The 24,002-nt window shown below is 28.8% G+C and overlaps 2 protein-coding genes across 7 annotated transcripts in view; one reads left to right on the forward strand and one right to left on the reverse strand.

Annotated features, from left to right (window-relative positions):
- The window catches only part of fry (Protein furry), a 293,867-nt gene that overhangs the window by 216,719 nt on the left and 53,146 nt on the right, over positions 1-24,002 (forward strand). The gene's annotated exons all lie outside the window — the stretch shown is intronic.
- The window catches only part of LOC135953769 (alpha-2C adrenergic receptor-like), a 78,801-nt gene that overhangs the window by 53,837 nt on the left and 962 nt on the right, over positions 1-24,002 (reverse strand). The window contains exon 2 of the mRNA XM_065503759.1: positions 2,010-2,152. Within this exon, the coding sequence (XP_065359831.1) occupies positions 2,010-2,152 (143 nt within the window). The remainder of the gene's footprint in view (positions 1-2,009; positions 2,153-24,002) is intronic.

Here is a 24,002-nt window from a genome sequence, read left to right on the forward strand (position 1 = left end):
TGACCTGTTGTTTGATTACAAGGTTTATATGGACGGACGGATGGACGGACGGACATCGCTTAAAGTGATCCTGAGCAGATTGGTATACTTCAAGTTGGGTGTTGGGTCGACATTTTTGCACATTACAAACGTTAGCACTAACCCAATATACCCAAAATACAACAGAATTGCTACATGAGAACCCCTGCATAATGTTGGTGTTATCTATGGGTAAATGAAATACAAAAGCTATTATTAATAGCATTTTTTTTACATTAAATAATATAAACGTTAACCCTCTAACCCACAAGAGTGCCTCAAGGCATGCATTACAAAACACCTATTGTCTCAAAAATTAATCATATATTATTTTTTAAATTGAACTGTGACTTTAGTTACAGATTTTTTAACATTTCCCTCGAAGGTCGAAATGTATTCTGACTCTTAGTTTTTGTTCTGTCAGCTGTTTTGTGAGTGATGTCATAATTTTAGAACGTGAAATTTTGTGTGTCAACTTTTTTTAAATAAAAGCTTTACTAACTTTAATTAGGCCGATCTATTCGAAATATTTTTTATTAGTTCTTTTTCATTAGTTTTTCAATGAAATCGTATCATAATTATTGTTTTTTACACCTAAACGGACAACAATGCCCTGAGGCACTCTTCACCTTTTTGCACCTGGTTCCTAAACTTAATTTGCAAATTAGTTACTGATGGCTGTTCTGAGTTTATTGGGTTTTTAGCTTTTTTAAGTTTGCGGGTTAGAGGGTTAAGCTATTTTGCATCAAAAATCCAAAATGTTGTTATTCCTGCTAGGCTTCCTTTTTTTCCTTTTTGGGTGCAACGTTCTAGTTGTTAATGACTTTTTTGCATTATTACAATGTTATTATATCTTTCGTTTTTTTTATTAAGGACTGAGATCGAAAAAATCTTAATAAATGATTAAATAAATGTTAATAAAAATTAAACCACTAAACTTACAGTTTTGATTTTTTTTATTTGATAGAAATTATTATTACAACTTACAAAAATTACTATTTTTATAGTTCTTATCAATAGTGATGAATTTATGAACCTTTTCCGGAAACCCTTCCATTAAGGTTTTTATAGAGCTTTGCGTCACTTTGTTCGAACAGATTGTCTATCTACACTTTTTTGTGCTCTCCAATTCTCTTTTAACAAGAGCCCAATATCTCTCCACTGGCCTTAGCTCCAGGCAGCTTGGAGGATTTGTCTCTCCTTGTACAAATACAAAATTATTGTTCTTTTACCACTCAAACCTATCTTTCCAAAGTGACAGGATGCCAAATCAGACCAAAAATAAGTGGACACATTAAGATGTCTTATGAATGGTAGAATTATTTTTTGTAAACATTTCTTGATGTAAATTTTGGTATTTATAGAGCCCTTGTAACAAATGTTTGGCTTTTTTGCCGCAACTGCATATTGCTTGCCATACCAAGAACTTTTTGGGAAATTTTGTCTGCTTTTAGGTCCTAAACTTTTCTTCAACATTTCCTCGAACATCAGCATATCAATTTGGGAGTTGTCGGAGGATGTTTTGTTTACAAGCAAATGGTTATTGGACTGTCTATAAGATGGCTTTTTACATGTAAAATTAACTAGTTATGGAGCTGACCAAGTAACTAGTTATGTAGGTAGTAAGGTAACTCACTCTATGTAACCGTGTATGTTAATCCAATGCATTGACAACTTTGGACCAGCTGTCAGGGAGTTTCATTATTCAAGTGGTCAATTCAATCCAAAAAGGGACATGAAGGTGTTAAAATAACTAGTTATGTAACTAGTTGTCACCCTAAAAGATAGATAATATCACTAGTTCGGTACCGTCTCCCAGAACTGCTGGGTAGTTTTTAACAGACAGCCGCACTGACAGACAGCTATTTGTTAAATCCCTACCAAAAATTATGCCCAAATGAAGACATTACAAGCAAAATGACAAACTTATGTAAATATTTATTCTGTTAGCATTCATTAAAAAACACTTGAAGTTTACACAAAATACTTACATCTTTTGCATGGTTAATGTCCTTCTGACTGTGGCAAATTTCCAAACTGTACAACCGGTGAATGTATTCAAGATGGCAATCGTTGTAAAGGGAACAGCAAATACCACAATTGTGTCCCAATAATTAAGTAGCGTTATATAGTCCTGTAAAAAAAGAGATTTTTTTTATAACAAAAAGGGATATTTTTATACAAGTTTCAAGAGCAAATAAGAAAACGCAAATATTTATATATTTTTTAATAATGGTTTAAAATAATAATAATAACATGAAGTCAAGCCAACATTTTCTAATTAATGAAAGGAATTTAGATTGAGAATAAAAAGGTTTGTTAAATATCGTTGTAAATTTTTAAAATTATTTGGTATTTGCTTTTCTTTTGGTATTTAATTTCTGTTTATTTACTGTTATTAAACGGCCATCCCCTAATCTTATATTAATGGGGTTTTTGGGTTTTTATTAAAAAAACATTTAACGCTTTCATGCTCGAAATAATTTGGAAGACTTTAACTACTTATAGCAGTTGCTAATAAGACCTTTAGTTTACAAAAAAATTAAATAAATATTTTTCACGACACTCCAACAATATTAACCTAGCATATGCTGATCCCAAAAACTTTGATTATTCTCTTCAAATGCAGCACATTGTGGTAGATAAAAGTGATAATAAATCTGTCTCTTTGGACCAGTTATGATTACAAAATTATATACAAACAAATAAGATTTCAGAAAATAAAACTTGTGAATACAGGGTTTCAAATTTAAACACCTTTAGTTTGCAAAGCTTTGTAGAGCTCGTCTCTTGTAAAAATACGAACAGATATAGAATGAATTTTTGTTATAATGCAAATATGATCAATTAAATAATCCTGCTTATTTCACTAACATATCTCTTATCTTATATATAAAAATTAAATGGTCCATGAATGTAATGGCATCACGTGAGAACGGCTGGAGCGATTTGGCTGATTTTTTTTATTCGATTCGAAATTTTCAGGAGATGGCTTGTAAAGAAAAAAAATGAAAAATTCCGGGTAAAACTCGGATTTTTTTTTGAGTCCAGTCAACTGTAATAAAAAAAGCTCCCTAAAGTATGCAGTACAAATTTAGATATTTTATTAGCAAATAAATAAGAACAGGCAGGTTTATGTGGGTTGGAGAAACTTGATGAGCTAACATTAGTAAATGCTACCGGGCGAAGCCGGCGTGGTCAACTAGTACTTTATAAGATACAAGTTTCAATTTTGAAATTTTCGATTTTTACTTTGAATTTACTTTATTCATCCAATCTATGTAATATGTCAAACATTTTTCCAATATCTCAATTCGTCTAGTAGTGAAAAATAACACAGGTCAACAGCAAAAAATAGCTTGACTAACCACTATATAGATATAAAGCTACCTATCATGGCTACCTAAGTACAAAAATGGTAAAATTTTTCAATACTATGGATAGATTTTTTTAAAAAAATTTTAAGGAAAATTATAAATTTTGTTAGACGTTTCTCCACATAATTAATGAAGGGGTTAGTCCCTTTTGAGTACTTTTACATAACCATTAATCCATTTATATATTGCGTTTTAATAGGCTCGGAGTTACATTACAATAGAATCACTACCAATATTTCATTTAAAACCAGGAGCAATCATAAGGATTGGTGTGGGCCAGAAAATATAAAAATGTTGCAAAATGTGTTGTGGACGGACGAAACGACCATTAATTTAATTGATAGTGATGATAAGACATGGGTTAACGTCCAAAAAATGGTAAAAACCAAAAACGTTTAAACATGGTTGGGGAAATATTATTATGTGGGGATGCTTTTCTTGGTATTGAGTTGGTCCAATTGGATTAAAGAAAATATGGATAAGCACTTGTATGTAAATATTTTGGAGAATGTTATAAAGCCACATGCAGAATGGAATATGCCCTTAAAATGGCTCTTCCAGCAAGATAATGACCCAAAGCACACATCAGGTCGTGCCAAAAAATGGTTTTTATATAACAAAATTCATGTTATGGAATGGCCGTCTCAATAACCAGACTTAAATCCTATGGAAAATATTAAAAGACAAACTCGGACCAGAAAAATTGAAAAACAAGGAAGAACTTTGGCAGAAAATTCAGAAAATATGGTATGCAATTTCCTGATCTACATGCGAAAGTTTGTTAACTTCTATCCCCAAAAGATTTGATGCTGTTATTAGAAATAATTGATATGCAACAAACTATTAAGAAAACAACGAATTCTTATGATGATTTTTTATTTTTAATCATTTTAAGACTGATTGATTCTATTTGAATGTCGCATATTTTATTTAGTCTTTTAGATTTGACATCGTTTTTAACATAAGAATGTGTTATTTTTTTATTTTATTTTTTTCTATTTATTGTTAACGTTATGAGCATTAATATATAATGAACAAATTTTAAATTTTGAAATCAAATTTTGTAGTTTTACCGCTTTAATCGAATTCATATGTAGTGATTCTATTGTATTGTCTGTCACTGTATATAACTAATTGATGCAAAAAATATATTTTTTACGTGAAAATAGCAATTTTTTTTTAAAAAAAATAATGAAAAATCGAAAACGGCAGAAATTGTTTATATTTATTGCTTTATCGCATAGCTACATATAATAGCAACAAAACGAGATATCGATCATAAAAATCTATGGATTCTTTTCGAATTTATTCACAATTAAGGACTGAGATCGTATTCTTAACACACGTTTTTCATTAAAACTTTTAACCCAAGTATTATTTGATTTTTGTTTTGATCAAGTTATCTTTGAAAAGTATGCCAGTTGTTATGTTTAATGTCAGTTATGTTCATTTGTTGTTAATCTGATTAAAATGAGTGACCAGAAAAAAGGGCGTACCAACTTGGTCCTACAAAAAGTTGGCCTAACAATTAAAGGTCTGCTATCAAACTGTTTCCAATGTTATTAAACAGTACCGGGAGAACTTGTCCGTTGATATAAAACCTGGTTCAGGTAGAAGGAATGCGCCACATGATGTTTCTAAAGCCAAAAAAAAAGAAAGCATTTTCAAAAGAGCTCCCAACACCTCCTGTAGCAATGCAGTCCGGTTAGGTCAGTACTCCGGCTATTTGGTACCAAAAGTTAAAGGCAATCAATGTTTAAAAGCATATAAGGCTCAAAAACTTCCTGACAGGAACTCTGCTAACAAAATTAGAGGTCAAGGACAGAGCACGGAAATTGAAGTAAAATTTTATAAAAAATATACCAGTTGCATAATGGATGACGAAATGTACGTATGGAAAATTTTTCGCAGCTTCTGGGTCAATTTTTTTTGACCCAGAAATGTTGAAGAAAAGTTTAGGACCCAAAAGCAGACAAAATTTCCCAAAAAGTTCTTGGTATGGCAAGCAATATGCAGTTGCGGCAAAAAAAGACAAATATTTGTTACAAAGGGCTCTATAAATACCGAAATTTACATCAAGGAATGTTTACAAAAGAGAATGTTTCCATTCATAAGACTTCTTAATGTGTCCACTTATTTTTGGCCTGATTTGGCATGCTGTCACTATGGTAAGAAAGGTCTTGAGTGGTACAAGAACATTAATGTGGTATTTGTACCAAGAGAGGCAATTCCTCCAAACTGCCTGAAGCTGAGGCCAGTGGAGAGATATTGGGCTCTTGTTAAAAGAGAATTGAAGAGCACAAAAAAGTGTGGTAGATTTTAAAGGGAGATGGACAACCTGTTGAAACAAAGTGACATAAAGCAATGTTAATAATGCCCACAGATATGTTACAGTTTGCTATTACAGCACTGCTATTTGAAAGCATTATGCTACTTTTAAATCAGCCATGTTAAAATCGTTATATTTGAATTCAAGTACAATTTCGTAACAGTATGATCGTTTTGTTGACGACGATGAATTTTGTGATGAAACGTTTGCAATGTTAGATGGTGCTGGAGACGATGGTGACGTTGAATCTGATTGCATGTTTGAAGGGATTGCCGATGGACGACCGCTTTTGCGTTGGTTTATTGGCGTAATATCAAATGCGTGTAGAAGCTCGTTTGCTATCATCAATTGAAAATTCAACAATGACATACGTTTCGTCTTGATCGGGGTATATTCATATAATTCTTTTGTTTACGACATCAGCGTTTGCATTCTGAAACTGGATTTTCAGCTACCTGATCAACTGTTGATTCAATTACTCTCTCCAAATTATAATTTTTCTTCTTCTTCACCTTCTGCATCATCAGAATTTTCCAATCGAAATCTATTATCTGTTTTTATTCTGATTCTGTGAGACCTTTTGGGCGCATTTCAAAAAAAAATAATTACTACTATGGACAAATGTTGCCTATAAGCAACATTGTGTTCATAAAATTCCTGACATAAAATAATTTTTTATTTTTAAGTTTTACAAACATTATTTAATTTTCTTATCTGTTATTTATAGTAAAATTAAATTTTTATAAAAAAATATCATGCGTGATTAGTTTTTATTTGAATTTTTGTAGAACAACTTATTCCACTTTCTGTTGCACGCGTCTGAACACCACTACACTAGCTCGCAAATGAACACTTGTAAAGCTTTTTAAAATGTAACTTCTTAAACGAATGCTCAAATATATTAGTTTCAGTTGGAAAAAAAACCATCAGCAAAAATAACATTTGACATCAAAGGGTTAATATTTAGAAAAATTTCGTTGAAAATATCTTTGCAATGTGCAATAGTCTTTTTTCAAAAATACTACCTTGTATATTTTTGAAAGGAAGATACAATTTCCTAGACTTTGATATAAAATATGTCTATCTCATCATTTCCACAGTCAAATAAATGTATTCTAAATCAAGCACTTATAGTAAATCAGTTGAATATTTCTGGTAACAGCATTAAGAAAAAAAACTTAAACAATTTTTATTGAAATACTTCAATATTTTTGCATTTTTCCACATCTTAAATGTAAAATTTATGCGCGAAGTAGCTTTTAAGCTTAACTACTCACATGTACATGTAAACATTAAAATATATTATTGTTCTAAAAATAAATATTTAAAAATAATTTATTAAAGAACATTTAAGGTAATTTTGGAATTACTTGAGTGTAATTTGAGTTTAATGTATGTGTTTATTTCAAGGACTAAGGATTCATCTAAAAAAGCACAATGTTGTTCAAATTTAATGCAAGTTCATTCATTATTAAATGAAAAAGCAATTAAGGACATTTTTTTAAATTTTTGTTTTAGTTTCCCTTTCCTCGTTTGAATTGTTGGCAAAATGTGTTTCTCTTAAGTTCAAAATAAAAAAATTCTTCTTTTTGGTTTTTGTTATTCCTGTTGATTCTTATTTGTTCTACCATTTTTTAGCACTTAAAAAGTTATCACTATCACTTCATTATCAAATAATTCTTTGATTTATTTATTCACAAGCGGTCTTTAAATAAGTATTTGTTTAAATATCCAAAAAGTACTTAATTAATTTTAGTTAAACAAGATTATACAGACATCTTGTTAGTTTAATCCAAATTTCATTTAGAGGTTTCAATATTCTACTCTTTCATTTCATTATACTGTTGTTTATTAAATACATTTTAAATTACAATTGGGGGATTCAAACGGTCTCCTATTAGGTCGTATTGTCATAATGTCGTAACATATTTTTTTAGTTTAAACAAATTCTTGATGTGCTGCAAACAAAAAAAGTGTTATTTTATGACATACCAATAAACATAGTTCAAAAAGTCTTATTAGTTTATAACTTTTTTGTTTGAAACCCAACAAAAATTTGCTTAAACTAAAAAAATATTTTACGACATAATAGCAGACCGTTTGAATCCCCCAAATGTATTTAATAAACAACAGTATAAAATGAAATGAAAGAGTAGAATATTGAAACCTCTAAATGAAATTAGGATTAAACTAACAAGATGTCTGTATAATCTTGTTTCATAGCATGCGGAAAATGTTTTCAAAATTCAATCATTCGAAAGACGAACATTAACTACTCAATTTTATGTATATCAAACACAAAACTAAAATTTTGTGATAATGAGCGAATTCACTTAATTGTGAATAAATTAGAAAAGAATCAATCGACTTTTATGATCGATATCTCATTTTGTTGCTATTATATTGGCTTTGCGATAAAGCAATAATCCTGAACAATTTCTACAGCTTTCGATTTTTAATGATTTCTTTAAAACCAAAGAATTTGCTATTTTCACTTAAAAAATATATTTTTTCAATTCAATTTGTTATTATAACTCCGAAACTACTGAGAAGATTAAAACGCAATATATAAATGGCTTAAAGGTTATGTAAATCTCAACTTTTCTAAGTTTATTTTAATAACATCGGACTAACCCTTTTTGAGTTATCATTAATTATGTGGATAAACGTCTAACTAAATTTACAATTTTACTTAAAATTTTTATTAAAAACTATCTATCCATATAATTGAAAAATTTTACCATTTTTGTACTTAGATAGCCATGATGCATAAGATCTATATAGTGGTTAGTAAAGCCTTTTTTGGCTGTTGACCTGTGTAATTGATTTTTGTTATTATTTGAAAATATTATGCATAATTATTTATAAAACACTTGCTAATGTATTATTTTTTATTTATTTGCAGGTATGTTCACAATCCATTATATGTACAATATATGAAAACAAAACTTATGAAAACTGTAAGTTCAGATACAAAATAATAAATTCGGATGTAATGAAATTACAATTTTATATTTAACAATGAAAACTGAAGCAATTGAGTTAGTTAGTGGCTTTAATAATTAGTTTATTGTTAAATAGCAGTTGAGCTATTTAAGTAGTGCTATAATTAGGCTATATATACAGCAACATAGTTTTAGCTGTTCGTCGTATAGATAGAAAAATCCTGGTTGTGTAAACACAATCAAAGAGCAGCATATTATGGTAAGATTTCTGATTGTAGTCCAAACATATTATGATCTTTATTAGGATCATAAAATATCATATTATGATCAAATATACTCGTAATATCATTGTCATACATACATATTATAATATAATTTTCTGAAGCAGTCATATTATGATTCAAAGCAATCATAATATGACCCAAAGTTATCATATTATGCCCCAATGAATTCATATCATTGAAAGTTATTTTTGGGAATTCAAAATTTAATTAAAATTAAAATATTATTGATAAATTAAGGAGAATTAAGGATTGAGATCGAACAATTTTTAACATACATATATGTATGTTAATAAAAATGAAACCACTAAACTTACAGTTTAGAATCTTTTTTTATTTGATTGAAGTTAATGATGAAATTTTAAACCTTTTTCGAAAACCCTTCCATTATGGTTTTTATAGTGCTTTATGTCACTTTGTTCGAACAGGTTGTCCATTTCCGTTTAAAATCTACCACACTTTTGGATACCTTTTTTGTGTTCTTCAATTCTCTTTTAACAAGAGCCCAATATCTCCCCACTGAACTCAGCTCCAGGCAGTTTGGAGGAATTGCCTCTCTTGTTACAAATACCACATTATCTTTCTTACCATAGTGACAGATGCCAAATCAGGCCAAAAATAAGTGGACACATTAAGAAGTCTTATGAATGGAAACATCATTTTTTGTAAACATTCCTTGATGTAAATTTCGGAATTTATAGAGCCCTTTGTAATAAATGTTTGGCTTCTTTTGCCGCAACTGCATATTGCTTGCCATACCAAGAACGTTTTGGGAAATTTTGTCTGCTTTTGGGTCCAAAACTTTTCTTCAACATTCCCTTGAGCATCAGCAACATAAACAAGTAAGAAAGTATGGTCGGTCAAGCCCGAGCATATAATACCCTACACCAAGTAAATGAGTAAAAATATTTTTCTTTTAAAATTTCTATAATTTATATTTTTGAGTGATTTTCGGAAGTGGGCCTTATATGGGGGCTATGACCAATTATGGACCGATCACCATGAAATTAGGTCGTGAGATTTATTTCTATATTAAAGTTAACTATGTTAAATTTTGTGTGTATACCAACATTTTTAAGCGATTTATGCTCGTTAAAGTGATTTTCGGAAGCGGGTCTATATGGGAGCTATGACTAATTATGGACCGATCGTAACAAAATTTGGTGACATGAAGCGCAATTTGTGAAGATACGTTTATAAATTAAACATTTATGACCGATAAAGTCTAATTTCGGAAGGACATTTGTATGGGGGCTAGGTGAAATAATGGACCGATTTCAGCCAGTTTCAATAGGCTTGGTCCTTGAAATATCTTCAAAATTGCGACCTGTACTCTGCGCACAAGGTTTACATGCACAGCCAGCCAACCAGACTGACGGACGGACATCGTTTAATTTCAGAAAGTGATTCTAAGTCGATCGGTATACTTTAAGGTGGGTGTTAGACTAATATTTTTGGTCGTTACAAACATCTGCACAAAGGCATAATACCCTCCCCACTATGGTGGTGTAGGGTATAAAAATATTTACGGAAGTTGCGAAAAATTTTCTATTCGTACATTTCATCATCCATTATGTAACAGCTATATTTTTTGTTATAAAATTTGACTTCAATTTCCGTGCTCTGTCTTTGGCCTATAAATTTTTAGCAGAGTTCCTGTCGGGAACTTTTTGAGCCTTGTATGCTTTTAAACCTGCATTGGCTTTTACTTTTCGTACCAAATACTCTGAGTACTGACCTAACCGGACTGCTTTCCTACCGGAGGTGTTGGGAGCTCTTTTGAAAATGCTTTCTATTTTTTTTTTTTGGCTTTAGAAACATCATGTGGACCATTCCGTCTACCTGAAACAGGTTTTACGTCAACGGACAAGTTCTTCCGGTACTGTTTAATAATATTGGAAACAGTTTGATAGCAGATCTTTGTTTGTTTGGCCAACTTTTTGTAGGACCAAGTTGGGTTTTGTTGAAAATATTTAAACATTTTAGTACTCACTTTTTTCTGGTCACTCATTTTAATCAGATTAACAACAAATGAACATAATTGACATTAAACATAATAGCTGACAAGCTTTACAAAGGTAACATGATCAAAAAACAATCAAATAAAACTTGGATTAAAAGTTTTAATGAAAATCGTGTGTTAAGAATTTTACGATCTCAGTCCTTACAGATACTCAAACTTTACTTATAAAATACTACTAAAAGTAAACATATTTTGTTTGCATCTTAAACATAATTGGGGTATTCACACGGTGTCCTATCAAGTCATATTGTCATAAAGTACTAAAGTTTTACAATAGTTTTAAAAAATTGTTGTTGAGCTTCAAAGAAAAAAGTCATAAAATAATAAGAACTTTTATGCTGTGTTTATTGTTTTGTCATAACTAAACCGTGTAAATCTAAGTCGAAAAGGGAAAAACTATTCATCGAGCCAGTGATAATATTTAGAAGTTGCCGCATTGAGACATTTAAAAAAAGGAAGAAAATATTGTAATTGTTTATAATTGTTTTTTTCTTTTATCAGCTGATTCAAATTTGAAATAGCACACTAACTTATGAGGGTTGCTCACAGCAGTCATATTTTTTCGTGTTATTATTTTATGACATACGACTTTATGACTACTGCGTGAAATATGCGTATGCATATAGAAACTTAACGTTTAATGGTTATTTATATTTATCATTCTTTAGTTGTTGGAAAAAGAATTATGATTTATTTTCGTATTTTTTTTTACAAATTAGACAACTGAATTGTAATTATTGTGTGAAAATTTCAAATAGAGATTCATAGAAATCAGTAGTTATGGTAGTTTTCTAAAACGACCTAAACAATTTTCTTTGAAAAGTAGAGCTCTTGACGTATTTTGTAGTTAAATAAGAGTTTTAATGTGAAATGAAATAAAAATTGCCATATACCTTTGTCTTACCGCCTAAATACTAGTATGACGTTGAATGCTACAATTAATCGAATTTACGTTACGCGAAAGGTCACAAAAATCGATTTATTTGATAAATCTTGCTTATATTGCCTAGAGTTTGGTTGTTGATGAACAAACAAGTACAATTGAACAGTTCAGTAAAATGAACTGCTTGAAAACGTTTTTAATGGCAATTAAATGGACTTTTTGTTTGCATCATTATTAAAACTCATGCTAAAAATAGAAAAAAAATGGTTTCCAAAAAACATTAGAACAGGTTCAATTTGTTCACTGCCTGCATAAACATTTACAGAGAAATCATTCAAGCACTTCAGTTCAGTGAAATACCTCAGAATAAAAATGAACAATTGAACAAAAAGTAGAGACTTGTTCATTTATTTGTTGTAAACAAAAATTACCAATGAGTAAAATGAACGATTATGACAAACTCCATGAGGGACAATATAAGTTCAAATGTAAAAAATGTTTTTAGTAGGATTTAGTTGTTGATAAATTCACAGAAATTTATTGTTGGCTCGTTTTTAAATCTCGATGTGGAGTAGAGACATTTAGGGCCTGGAGACAAATCACGGCATTCGATATCGAGTGCACGTTCGTGTAGAGAAAAATTTCGATGGCTGCAATGTTTTGGATCACGGTAGTCGATCGTAATTTATATTACCTACTACTATTTTTTACATTGCTGAAGCATATGACAATAAGAAAAACAAAACAAAACAAAAAAGGAAAACTAAATAAATAAATTTGTGATAAATTGTTAAATTGTGAAAAAATGCATAAAAATTTTAATAAAAATGGATCTAATGGCAAATTTCAGAATGTTTTTTACTTTGATTAGCACAAAGTACCACGTGCAAACGTAAACAAAATACAAAACAAATTGTGGCCCAAAATTTTACAATTTTAAATAAAATATTTATATTTTTTACACTAATTTTGAGAAAATATCAGAAAAATACGTATATTTTTGTTTATTTATTATTTTACTTCATTGTTTTGGTTGATTTGTTTACTTTTAACAAAGTTTGTTTGTTTTCGATAAGAGATTACCAATCGAGTACAACTTCGAGTAAATACGTTTCAAAACTGAGTGGAAAACAATTTTCAAATTTTTGTATGAAAATCACTCAGTTTTGAAATAAGTTTTGATTATTTTTCATATAACATTTTTTTAATTGTTTTCCTTTCGTATTTCTGAATCAGGCCCTTAGAGAATTATTTTCATGGAGTGTCAATTTTTTAATTTTTTACAATCCATTTTTAAGTTCATATTTTTACATTTTCTGAGCATAAAACACTTTTTTTAGAATATGTTTTTGAATGCCCTGGTTATCACAATCGCCTTCCCTCTTAAACAGTTTAAATATTAAAATAATTTTTGCAAAAAACCTATAAATAAAACTATTTTTTTATAACAAAAATCTTGTTCTTTTGTCTTATGCAGCCCGAATATTAATACAAATTAAACAATTATTGTAGATTATCTAATGGTTGTATGGAAAAATTTAAAAATATAAAACTATGAACTTGTTTATGACATGATAAAAGAACTGCTGACATTTTAGTTAAAAATATGTTGCCTTATTTTATTCCACACAACACTCATCTACATACATACATTTTTTAAGTATAGACAAATTCTTAATTCAACTTTTTTTGGACACTATAACTTTTTATATAACCGCCCGCCCGAGGTAATACATAAGGGTGAGGAGGGATCTGATACAGAGCAATAAATCTGAACAATTTCTGCCGTTTTAGATTTTTCAATATTTTTTTAAAACAAAAAAAATATTTTTTGCATCAATTTGTTATTATAACTCCGAAACTACTGAGCCGATTTAAACGCAATATATACAGTGGTTGACAAAACAATGGAAACTTTTCCAATTATTCCATATGTAGCCCAAAATTTAAAATATTTTTTTAAAATAAAATTTTTTTTTTTTTAGTATTTTACTTGTATAATTTTGTTTATATAAATTAACTGAAAAACAAACAACATTAGACAAAGTTACTTCTTAGGTCTACCGCGTTTGGCCTTATATTCTGAAAAAAGGGAACAAAATTAAAAATATTCACTATTTCGCTACTGACAAAACAGTGGAAACTTTTAAGCTTCTGCAAGAAAGAAGTGTAAAACGAAAATAATATTTAAAATAACGATGTAAAAAGCATCCTGTTTACAGTTATTTTATTTTACTTTTAAATTCTGGTAATTTTTCACAATTTCTTTTTCTAAGTTTTTCGCATAATTGTTTTTTTTTCAAAGTTAACGAAAATGGCTAAAGTTAAGATTTGTGAAGACTTAAAAAATAAAATAATTAACGATTTTAAAGCTGGTTTAAAACAAAAAAGTATCTGTGACAAATATTCAATAAACAAATCAGCAGTTTCAAAAATTATAAAGAAATTTCGTGAGACCAGTTCTGTAAAAACTCAACATTTAGGTGGAAGACCTCGTAAGACTACTCCTAGACAAGATAATTTAATAGCGAGAGAGTTCAAGAAATTCCCAAAAATAACTCCTCGAGAGATTGTTAATAGCCTAAAATTAGAAATAGAAATAGAACAGTTAGTCGCGGGGCAAATGAGGCTGGTCTTGCTTGCTATCGTCCTGTGAAAAAACCACTCATTTCTAAAAAAGAACCGTTCTGCTCGTCTACAATTTGCCAGGGATCATTTAAACTGGTCGATACAGAAATGGAATACTGTACTTATTGCAAAGCCACATGTAACAGCAATAAATCTGAACAATTTCTGCTGTTTTCGATTTTTCATGATTTTATTTAAAAAAATTGCTATTTTCACGTAAAAAATATATTTTTTGCTTCAATTTGTAATTGTTACTTCGAAACTACTGAGCCGATTGAAACGCAATATACATATATGTAGGAATTTATACAAAGCACGAGGAAAATGTTTTCAAAATTCAATCATTCAAAAGAAGAATATTAACTACTCAATTTTATGTATATCAAACAAAAAATTAAAATTTTGTGAAAATGAGCTAATTCACATAATTGTGAATAAATTCGAAAAGAATCCATATTTTTTTATGATAGATATCTCATTTTTTTCCTATTACATGTGGCTTTGCGATGAAGCAATAAGTCTGAACAATTTCTGTCGTTTTCGATTTTTCATAATTTTTTTAAAACATAAAATTTGCTATTTTCACGTAAAAAATATATTTTTTGCTTCAATTTGTTATTATAACTTCGAAACTGCTGATCCGATTAAAACGGATTAAAGGTTATGTAAATCTCAACTTTTCGAAGTTCATTTTAATAACATTGAACTAACCATTTTAGAATTATCATTAATTACACTCTGCTACAAAATGACACTTTTTGTCAGAACTTGAAAAGTGACCTAATGGGGGTTATAGGCCTAGGTGGGGACATACCAAAACCGTCTTCAAAGATTTTGAAACACCCTCAAAATTTTGAGTTATTTTGAAAAAAACTGTTTTAGGGTTGGTCGTAGTACTTTAGTACCTCTAACTCACATATTTTTAGACCGATTTCAAAATTTTAAACAACTATGGATAGACAAAGATTGCTTTTATGTAGGCATGAAATGTATATTGTTTAAGTTTTTATAAAAAGTTTAAATTTGTTTTTATTATTTTTCGTAATTTTTCAAATTCAACAATAGTTATTTAAAATTTTTTCTATGAAAACCAATTTTTTTTTTGCACAACGTTTTAAAGACTATTTTATTTACACAAAAACGTGACATTTCTTTTTAAAATCGGTATATATTTGCAAAAGTTATTAAACTTTTTCGAAAAATGTTCAAAAAATTTACCTTGTAAATTAAAATTTTTACAAATATTATTTTTTGTATAGTTTTTTTATTCATATGCGCTGGGGGAGAAAATACTAAGAAACGTATTAATGAAAAGTTGAATAACTTATACAGTTTTCATCCGATTTGAAAAATTAAAACCATGTCTTGTTAAAAAATTTTCTTTATACATTGATATACAGTGGCTCACATTCAAAGTGAGCCATGGACTGTTTTCAGATAAAATGATTAATAAATAATGTAAAGAAAATTTTGTTGACAAAAATATCACGTAGCTTTATTAATTCAATTGAAAGCTTCAAGTCCATGTAAATTTTTTTAATATATTAAATGCTAAATGTAAAAAAAACACAAAAACTTAAAAAGGACTTCAAATCTACATCACAGTGAAAGTGAACCACTTAAATTGAATACGGTTTATATATAATATTAATATATTGTTGGACCGCATTTCGCTGAAATCACGGTTTGTAGACGCCTAGGCATTGATTCTAATACATTAGAAGTGTACGTGGAAGGAATTCTGCTCCATTTCGATTGCAAATCCCCCATAGGGTTTTTTGTGACGTAATACTATGTTTTCTGATATTTTGGTCTAGACAGACCCATAAATTTTCAATAATATTTAAGTCGGGAGATTGTGGTGGTACTTCAAGGACATTTGGACAGTTATAAATCAACCATTCTCTGACAACAAACACAATACCTATAATTTATGTTTCAAAACATGCATCACATTTTAAAGCGTAATCAATTTTCTTTACAAACACGTTACACAATTAAAAATCGGACAAAAACTGACTGATTTATAGGTCGATAAGTTGACGAACATCACTGAACGGTTTTTTAGAATAACTTTTGAATGTGAGGGTGTTTCTGAAACACTTGTAATTTGTAATGTACTCAGCAAGACGTTAGGTCGTTTCCAAGTTTTTTTCCATCGTAGCACCGTGTTATTTGGAAAAACCTCTAACAACATTTATAATTGTACTTAAAAATTTAAAAAAAAAATCTGTCCATAGAATTGAGAAATTTGACCAAAATTTTCGATGTTCCCAAGGTCTAAAATTTTCTTCGTCTTCTAAAGCTTAAAATTTTTAAAAAAAATTGTCTTATTACGAATTGTTAACCCTACACCACCATAGTGGGGATGGTATTATGATGTTTGTTCGACTCAGAATCAATTTTTTAGGTCCTAAGACGAAGCATATTGAAACTGGCTGAAATTGGTTTATTATTTCACCTAGCCCCCATACAAATGTCCTCCTGGAATAGGACTACATCGGTTATTAATGTTTAATTTATATAAGTCTTTACACAAATTTCGCTCCAAATAACTGTGATATATATTGAAATCATGTCACCTAATTTCATGATGATCAGTCATGGCTCCCATATAAGGATCACTTCCTAAAATCACATTAACAGAAATAAGTTTCATGTAGACATAAATAACAGGACTTAATCTCATGACGATCGGTCCATAATTGATCCTAGCTCCCATGTGCTAAATCTGAAACTTCGACATAAAATGGCATACATTTGGAACCCCTATTGAAAATTGTAGACGTTTTTATGTTGAATAATCTCTGTAATACCTGTAAGAAAATATTAAAAATATTGTGCATTTGTCAAAATTGTATTCCAGAGGCAAATATTTTCTATCTGGGCTTTTGATTTAAAAACTAGGAAATTCAAAAAACGGATATTTTTATGAGCTGGCAAATCCAATATGTATGAGGGCAGATGAAAAATAGAAAACTATTTTTTTTTAAATTGTGGCGTATAGATGGGAAACAAAAAATAGTTCTTTAACTACCGTATCAAGCATTTCTTAATATTTTTTTATTTGTTTGTAAACTTGTGTAAACAGTCTTTACTTGACATTATTTATGTTCCTTGGTTCTACATTTGTACAATATATATACAAACTAATATTTCTTTTTAGTAGCTCGCAATATTGCAAATATTTTCCATTAACACAAAGCATAACGTAAAAAATAGAACACAAATCGTTGGCACTTACATTCAAAATGTCATAAACAATGTTAAATTATTGAAATTTCCTTTAAATGATGCTAACAACTCCAATGAAAGTTTCATTATTTAAGTAAGTCTCCTTCAGATTCTGCAAAGATTGTAAATTGCATTTTAACTTGTACTTTAACATCTAGTACGAATTTATCACTAGTATTTCAATTCTCATAGTATTGTCAAATTGCATTGGAAATTTTGTTTCTTTGTTGGGTTTTAGTTGTTTTTCCATGAATTTTACATCTGTTCTTCTCTACTATTTAATAGATGTCTGCCATGTGCAATATGACTTCCTTTCATACTTCATTAGAACGTTATACAATTGCAGCTTTGCAGAAGATTTAAGTAAAACTAAAGACGACATAATTCTGGAATGCTTCATCAGATTTGAACAAACAAAGAATCCTTTAAAAGACATGGCTTAATGTTGAACATAGCGCACCATTGTGTTGTACATATTTTCGATACACAATTTTCTTTAAAAAATACTGTTACAGAAAGTATTCTCAAGAAAATACTGTTAACACAAAATTATATACTTATTATATACGTCGTTGCAAAGTTCTTTGAAATATCTATCATTAGATATCCATATTGTCTATATTAATGACTCAGTAATCCAGATATAGGTCAAAAATCGATTTTCTCGATTTTAAATAGCGACCGAGCCGGAAGAATTTCGGAGATATTGATGTATGAATCGTGTATGTAAGTTATTTGGGGGCTTCGGAAAGTTGATTTCAACACACAGACGGACAGACGGACATGGCTATATCGATTCCGCTATCTATAACGATCCAGAATATACTATATACTTTATGGGGTCGCAAATGAAAAATGTGGAAATTACAAACGGAATGACAAACTTATATATACCCTTGCCACTCATGGTGAAGGGTATAATTATGAAAATACATTCTATAGTTTTTCTGTACCAGCGATTTAAATTTAGCAATATAGTCTGAAAGTTTTACTAAAATTTAAAAACGTTAAACCTTAAATCGTGAAGGTCAAAGGTAAAATTCATCAATATTTGGAGTTTCTAATGGAAAGATAGCGATTTTGATGAAACTTAGAAAAATATAACATGCAGTTTAATTTAAATTAACCCTTAATGGCACTTGTGGTTAAAATTACCCCAAACTTTTAAAATCATAAAAAATCCTTGTCAATTTCAATAGTGCTGATCATAATTTGATTTTTAAAGGAAGCAAACTTAACAAGTATCTTACCCTTCACCAAATTATACTTCAAAATAAAAATTTTAAATATTTTTAGGTAAACTAAATTTTTTATTTTTCCAAAGTTGTTTTTTTTCATTTTTTGGAAAAAAAAAATATTTCTAATTGTTATTTTAAATTTTTTTTTTTAAATTTAAAATTTTTTTTTTAAATTTTTAAATTTTTTTTTTGTTTTTAAAATTTTTTTTTTTGGTGAAAAAAAATAATTCGGGTTAAAATTTCCGATTTTGACCCATTGTAAGTCCAACTTACTATGGTCTTATATACGTCGTTGCAAATGTCTTCGAAATATCTATCATTAGATATCCATATTGTCTATGTTAATGTCTAAGTAATCCAGATATAGGTAAAAAATAGGTCAAAAATCGAAGTTGTCCTGGTTTTTTCCTCATATCTCAGCTATTTGTGGACCGGTTTTGCTGTTTTTAAATAGCAAACTTCTCGAAAGCATGTCTGACAGAATTGTATAAAAATATTGTATAGTGTATTGGAAAGTAGTAAGTTAACCCATTTTAAAATATTTTCACAATTTTGTTTATTGTTTATTGTGTTTATAACTGATTTTTGCCTTAATAACGTAATTAATTAATATTTTATTGAGCATTTTTGAAGAATAAACTTGATTTTAATCCTTTAGTGTACTCTTGATTTATTATATTTAAAAAATAACTTGAATGATTCAGTTTATTTAATTATAAAAAACATTTAAATTAGCACCATTCATATGAGGAGCATCAGAACAAAAGGTACTTTTTCGATTTTTTTTTTTATTTTTTTTGCTATTTTTATAATATTTGGGTTGAAATCTTCTAGAAACAATCTAGTTCAATTTTTTTACTAAGTAAATGGGTTCTAAAAAAATTTGTGCTTAATAAAACGAAAAAAAAAATGTATTTAATTTCAATGTGTAATTTGTTTATTATATTAGATCAGGATTAAAAACACTCATTTAAAATATTATCGTTTAAAAAAAAACGTATAAAAAACATACTTTTTGTTTCTGTTTTTAACAAAACGTATTTTTATACCCTTCAGCTTCGTGAGAAGGGTATATATAAGTTTGTCATTCCGTTTGTAATTTCTACATTTTTCATTTCCGACCCTATAAAGTATATATATTCTGGATCCTTATAGATAGCGGAGTCGATTAAGCCATGTCCGTCTGTCTGTCTGTCTGTCTGTCTGTCTGTCTGTCTGTCTGTCTGTCTGTCTGTCTGTCTGTCTGTCTGTCCGTCTGTCTGTCTGTCTGTCTGTTGAAATCAGTTTTCTGAAGACCCCAGATATCTTCGGGATCCAAATCTTCAATAATTCGGTCAGACATGCTTTCGAGAATTTTGCTATTTAAAATCAGCAAAATCGGTCCACAAATGGCTGAGATATGAGGAAAAAACCAAGACAACCTCTATTTTTGACCTATTTTTTACCTATATCTGGATTACTAAGACATTAATATAGACAATATGGATATCTAATGATAGATATTTCAAAGACATTTGCAACGACGTATATAAGACCATAGTAAGTTGGACCTACAATGGGTCAAAATCGGGAAAAAAATTTTTGAACCCGAATTTTTTTTAAAAAAAAAAAAATTGAAAAAACAAAAAAAAAATTTTTAAAATTTAAAAAAAAAAAATTTTTAAATTTAAAAAAAAAAAATTTTTAAAATTTAAAAAAAAAAATTTTTAAAATTTAAAAAAAAAAATTTAAATTTAAAAAAAAAAATAATTAAATTTAAAATAACAATTGAAAAATTTTTTTTTTCAAAAAATTCAAAAAACAACTGGAAAAAAAATTAAATTTTGTTTACCTAAAAATATTTAAAATTTTGAAGTATAATTTGGTGAAGGGTATATAAGATTCGGCACAGCCGAATATAGCACTCTTACTTGTTTTTCCTTTATTTTTTAACAAAAGGTTCCTTTTCCGATATTAAAACATTTAATGTGGTGACTTATCGCAGTTAGATGTTTCTCTTGATAAATAAGAAACTTGTTACCATTTCCAGGTTCATGCTGTTTTTTAAGGGGGCGAAATAAATAAAACTCAATTTCCCAAAAATTGTAAATGAGCAAAAAAGTACCTTTTGTTCTGCGGCTCCTCATATTAACTGTAATTTTCGTGATTTTAAAATTTGAGTGTCATTTTAACCCCAAATGTCAATTAAGGGTTAATTTCCATTTTTGTGCGGTTATTATAAATACTAGACTTTCTGTTATATTTTTCTTAAGTTTCATCAAAATCGGCCCAAAAATAAATAACATTTCGCTATCTTTAAATTAGAAATTCCAAATATTGAAAAATTTTACCTTCACGATTTAAGGTTTAACGTTTTTCAATTTTAGTAAAACTTTCAGAGTATATTTAGAATTATTTGGACTATAATATTCTAAATAGGTTGTACTTAAAATTTATAACAGAAAGGATTCGCCAAAATATGGCCAACAAATTAGTTTTTCTCTAAAATTTAAACCGCAGGTACGGAAAAACTGTATTTACATTTTTTTCATATTTTTATTCTCTATAAATCCCAATGTAATAATCAAAAAATTCTGAAATTTGTTTCACAAAATTTTTAGAAAATTGAAAATAAAGTTTTAGAACTTCCGTTAAAAAATTTTTTAAATTTTTTTATGTTAACAGTATCCTACGAAGACAAAAACTTATATACATACAGTAACTATGGATATATTTTAAGTAAAAATTACCTTTTTTTAATATCTCTCAAAATATGTTCATTTTGTTCCTACATTTCTTGTTCTAGTGGCTTTATACTATGTTCACATTTTCAGAGTTAATCATCTCAAACGTGATTAAGCTCTAATCACTTCAAAATCGAGATGATTATCCATACATTTAAATGATTTGTTAATCACTTCAAATTGACATGATTAAATCTTAATCACTTCATTAATCACGTAGGATCAACTGAACATACCTCAAACTGGTGATGATGTAGCATCGGCCACCTTATAGTGTAGTACCGATAAATAAATTTTGACAGAAGTTTTTTTCCTTAAAAAACCTTAAATAATTCATCAATGTTCACAATTTCATAATTAAAAAGTTTAAAATAATCTGCTGATATCTTTAATAAAGTATTTATTTCCATATTTAATGCCTTAAAGAAATATAAATTTGTTTTGTTGTTTTTTATTTGTCAACTAAATCATTTTAGTGTCAACTTAATCATCTCAAATGTAATGTGAACGGCTTTTATTAACTTAATCAAAATTTTGCTTAAACGCGTTTAAAAGCCCAAGTGTGAACATAGAATTAGACACGTTAATGGTTAATCTTATCTTATATATAAATAGGCCACACGTTTTTTTGTGGTACACTTTTAAGTATGTTATTGTCCACCAATATTGATGAAACATATTTGGTTTAAAAGGTTATTTTCTCTAGATTTGCAGAACATAATTTTTTTTTAAATTCTTTCCATAAAAGTGGTAAGAAGCGTTTAAAAGTGGTCGAATTTCGGCCACCGGACGATCCTAGTATATATAAAAATGAAATGGTCCATGTATGTAATGTCATCACGTGAGAACGGCTGGAGCGATTTGGCTGATTTTTTTTATTCGATTCAAAATTTTCAGGAGATGGTAAAGAAAAAAATTCAAAAATTCCGGGTAAAACTCGGAAATTCTTTTTTTTGAGTCCAGTCATCTGTAATAAAAAAGCTCCCTAAAGTATGCAGTACAAATTTAGATATTTTATTTGCAGGTGTATGTGGGTTGGAGAAACTTGAAGAACTAACATTAGTAAATGCTTCCAGGCGAAGCCGGGCGGTCAACTAGTTTTTAATAACTTTAAAATTTTTTGAGCAATTTCTGTTTTTTATGTCTCATTAGAACGACAATTACGTACACATTTCTATTCTTTTAAATTATATTGCAAAAATAATTTTTTAATGGTAAAATTTTTACAAAAACTGAAAAAATTGGAATTTTTACCCTTGTAAATGCATTTCAAAACTTCAGGATGACTTTTTTACCAATGTTCACCAAACGTGTGAGACTGGGAAAAATCAAACTTTTCTTTATTAAGGGCCACAAAAAACTAAAATTTTGTGAAAATGAGCGAATTCACTTAATTGTGAATAAATTCGAAAAGGGTCAATCGGTTTTTATGATCGATATCTCATTTTGTTCCTATTACATACATGTGGTTTTGTGATAAAGCAATAAATTCGAACAATTTCTGCCGTTTTCGATTTTTTTTTAAACAAAAAATTTATATTTTCACCTAAAAAAAATAAATTTATACCCTTCGACATGAGTGGCAATATAAGTTTGTTATTCCGTTTGTAATTTCTACATTTTTCATTTGCGACCCCACAAAGTATATATATTCTGGATCGTTATAGATAGCGAAGTCGATATAGCCATGTCCGTCTATCCGTCTGTATGTTGAAACCAAATAACTCACAAACATGATCGATACATCAATATATCGGAAATTCTTCCGGCTCGGTTTGCTATTTTTTACCAAACAAATTTTTTTCAATAATTAATTTAAAAAAATTTTGAAAAAAATTTAAACAAAAATTTTGAAAAAAATTAAAAAAAAAAATTTAATTTTTTTTTAAATTTTCAAAAACAATTTTGAAATTATTTTTTAATTTTGTATTTTAAAGTATAATGGTATATAAGATACGGCACAGCCGAATATAGCTCTCTTACTTGCTTTTGCTTCGATTTGTTATTATAACTCCGAAACTTCTGAGCCGATTGAAACGCAATATAATAATAAAGAATCCATCGATTTTTATGATCGATATCTCATTTTGTTCTTATTACATGTGGCTTTGCGATAAGGCAATAAATTCGGAAAATTTCTGCCGTATTCCAATTTTCATGATTTTTTTTAAAAAAAGGAATTTGCTATTTTCACGTAAAAATATATTTTTTCCTTCAATTTGTTATTATAACTCCGAAACTACTGAGCCGATTTAAACGCAATATATATTGAGACAATTTATACATAGCATGGGAAAAATGTTTTCAAAATTCAATCAATCGA

Source organism: Calliphora vicina, chromosome 3, assembly GCF_958450345.1.
Source record: "Calliphora vicina chromosome 3, idCalVici1.1, whole genome shotgun sequence".
Taxonomy (NCBI): Eukaryota; Metazoa; Arthropoda; class Insecta; order Diptera; family Calliphoridae; genus Calliphora; species Calliphora vicina.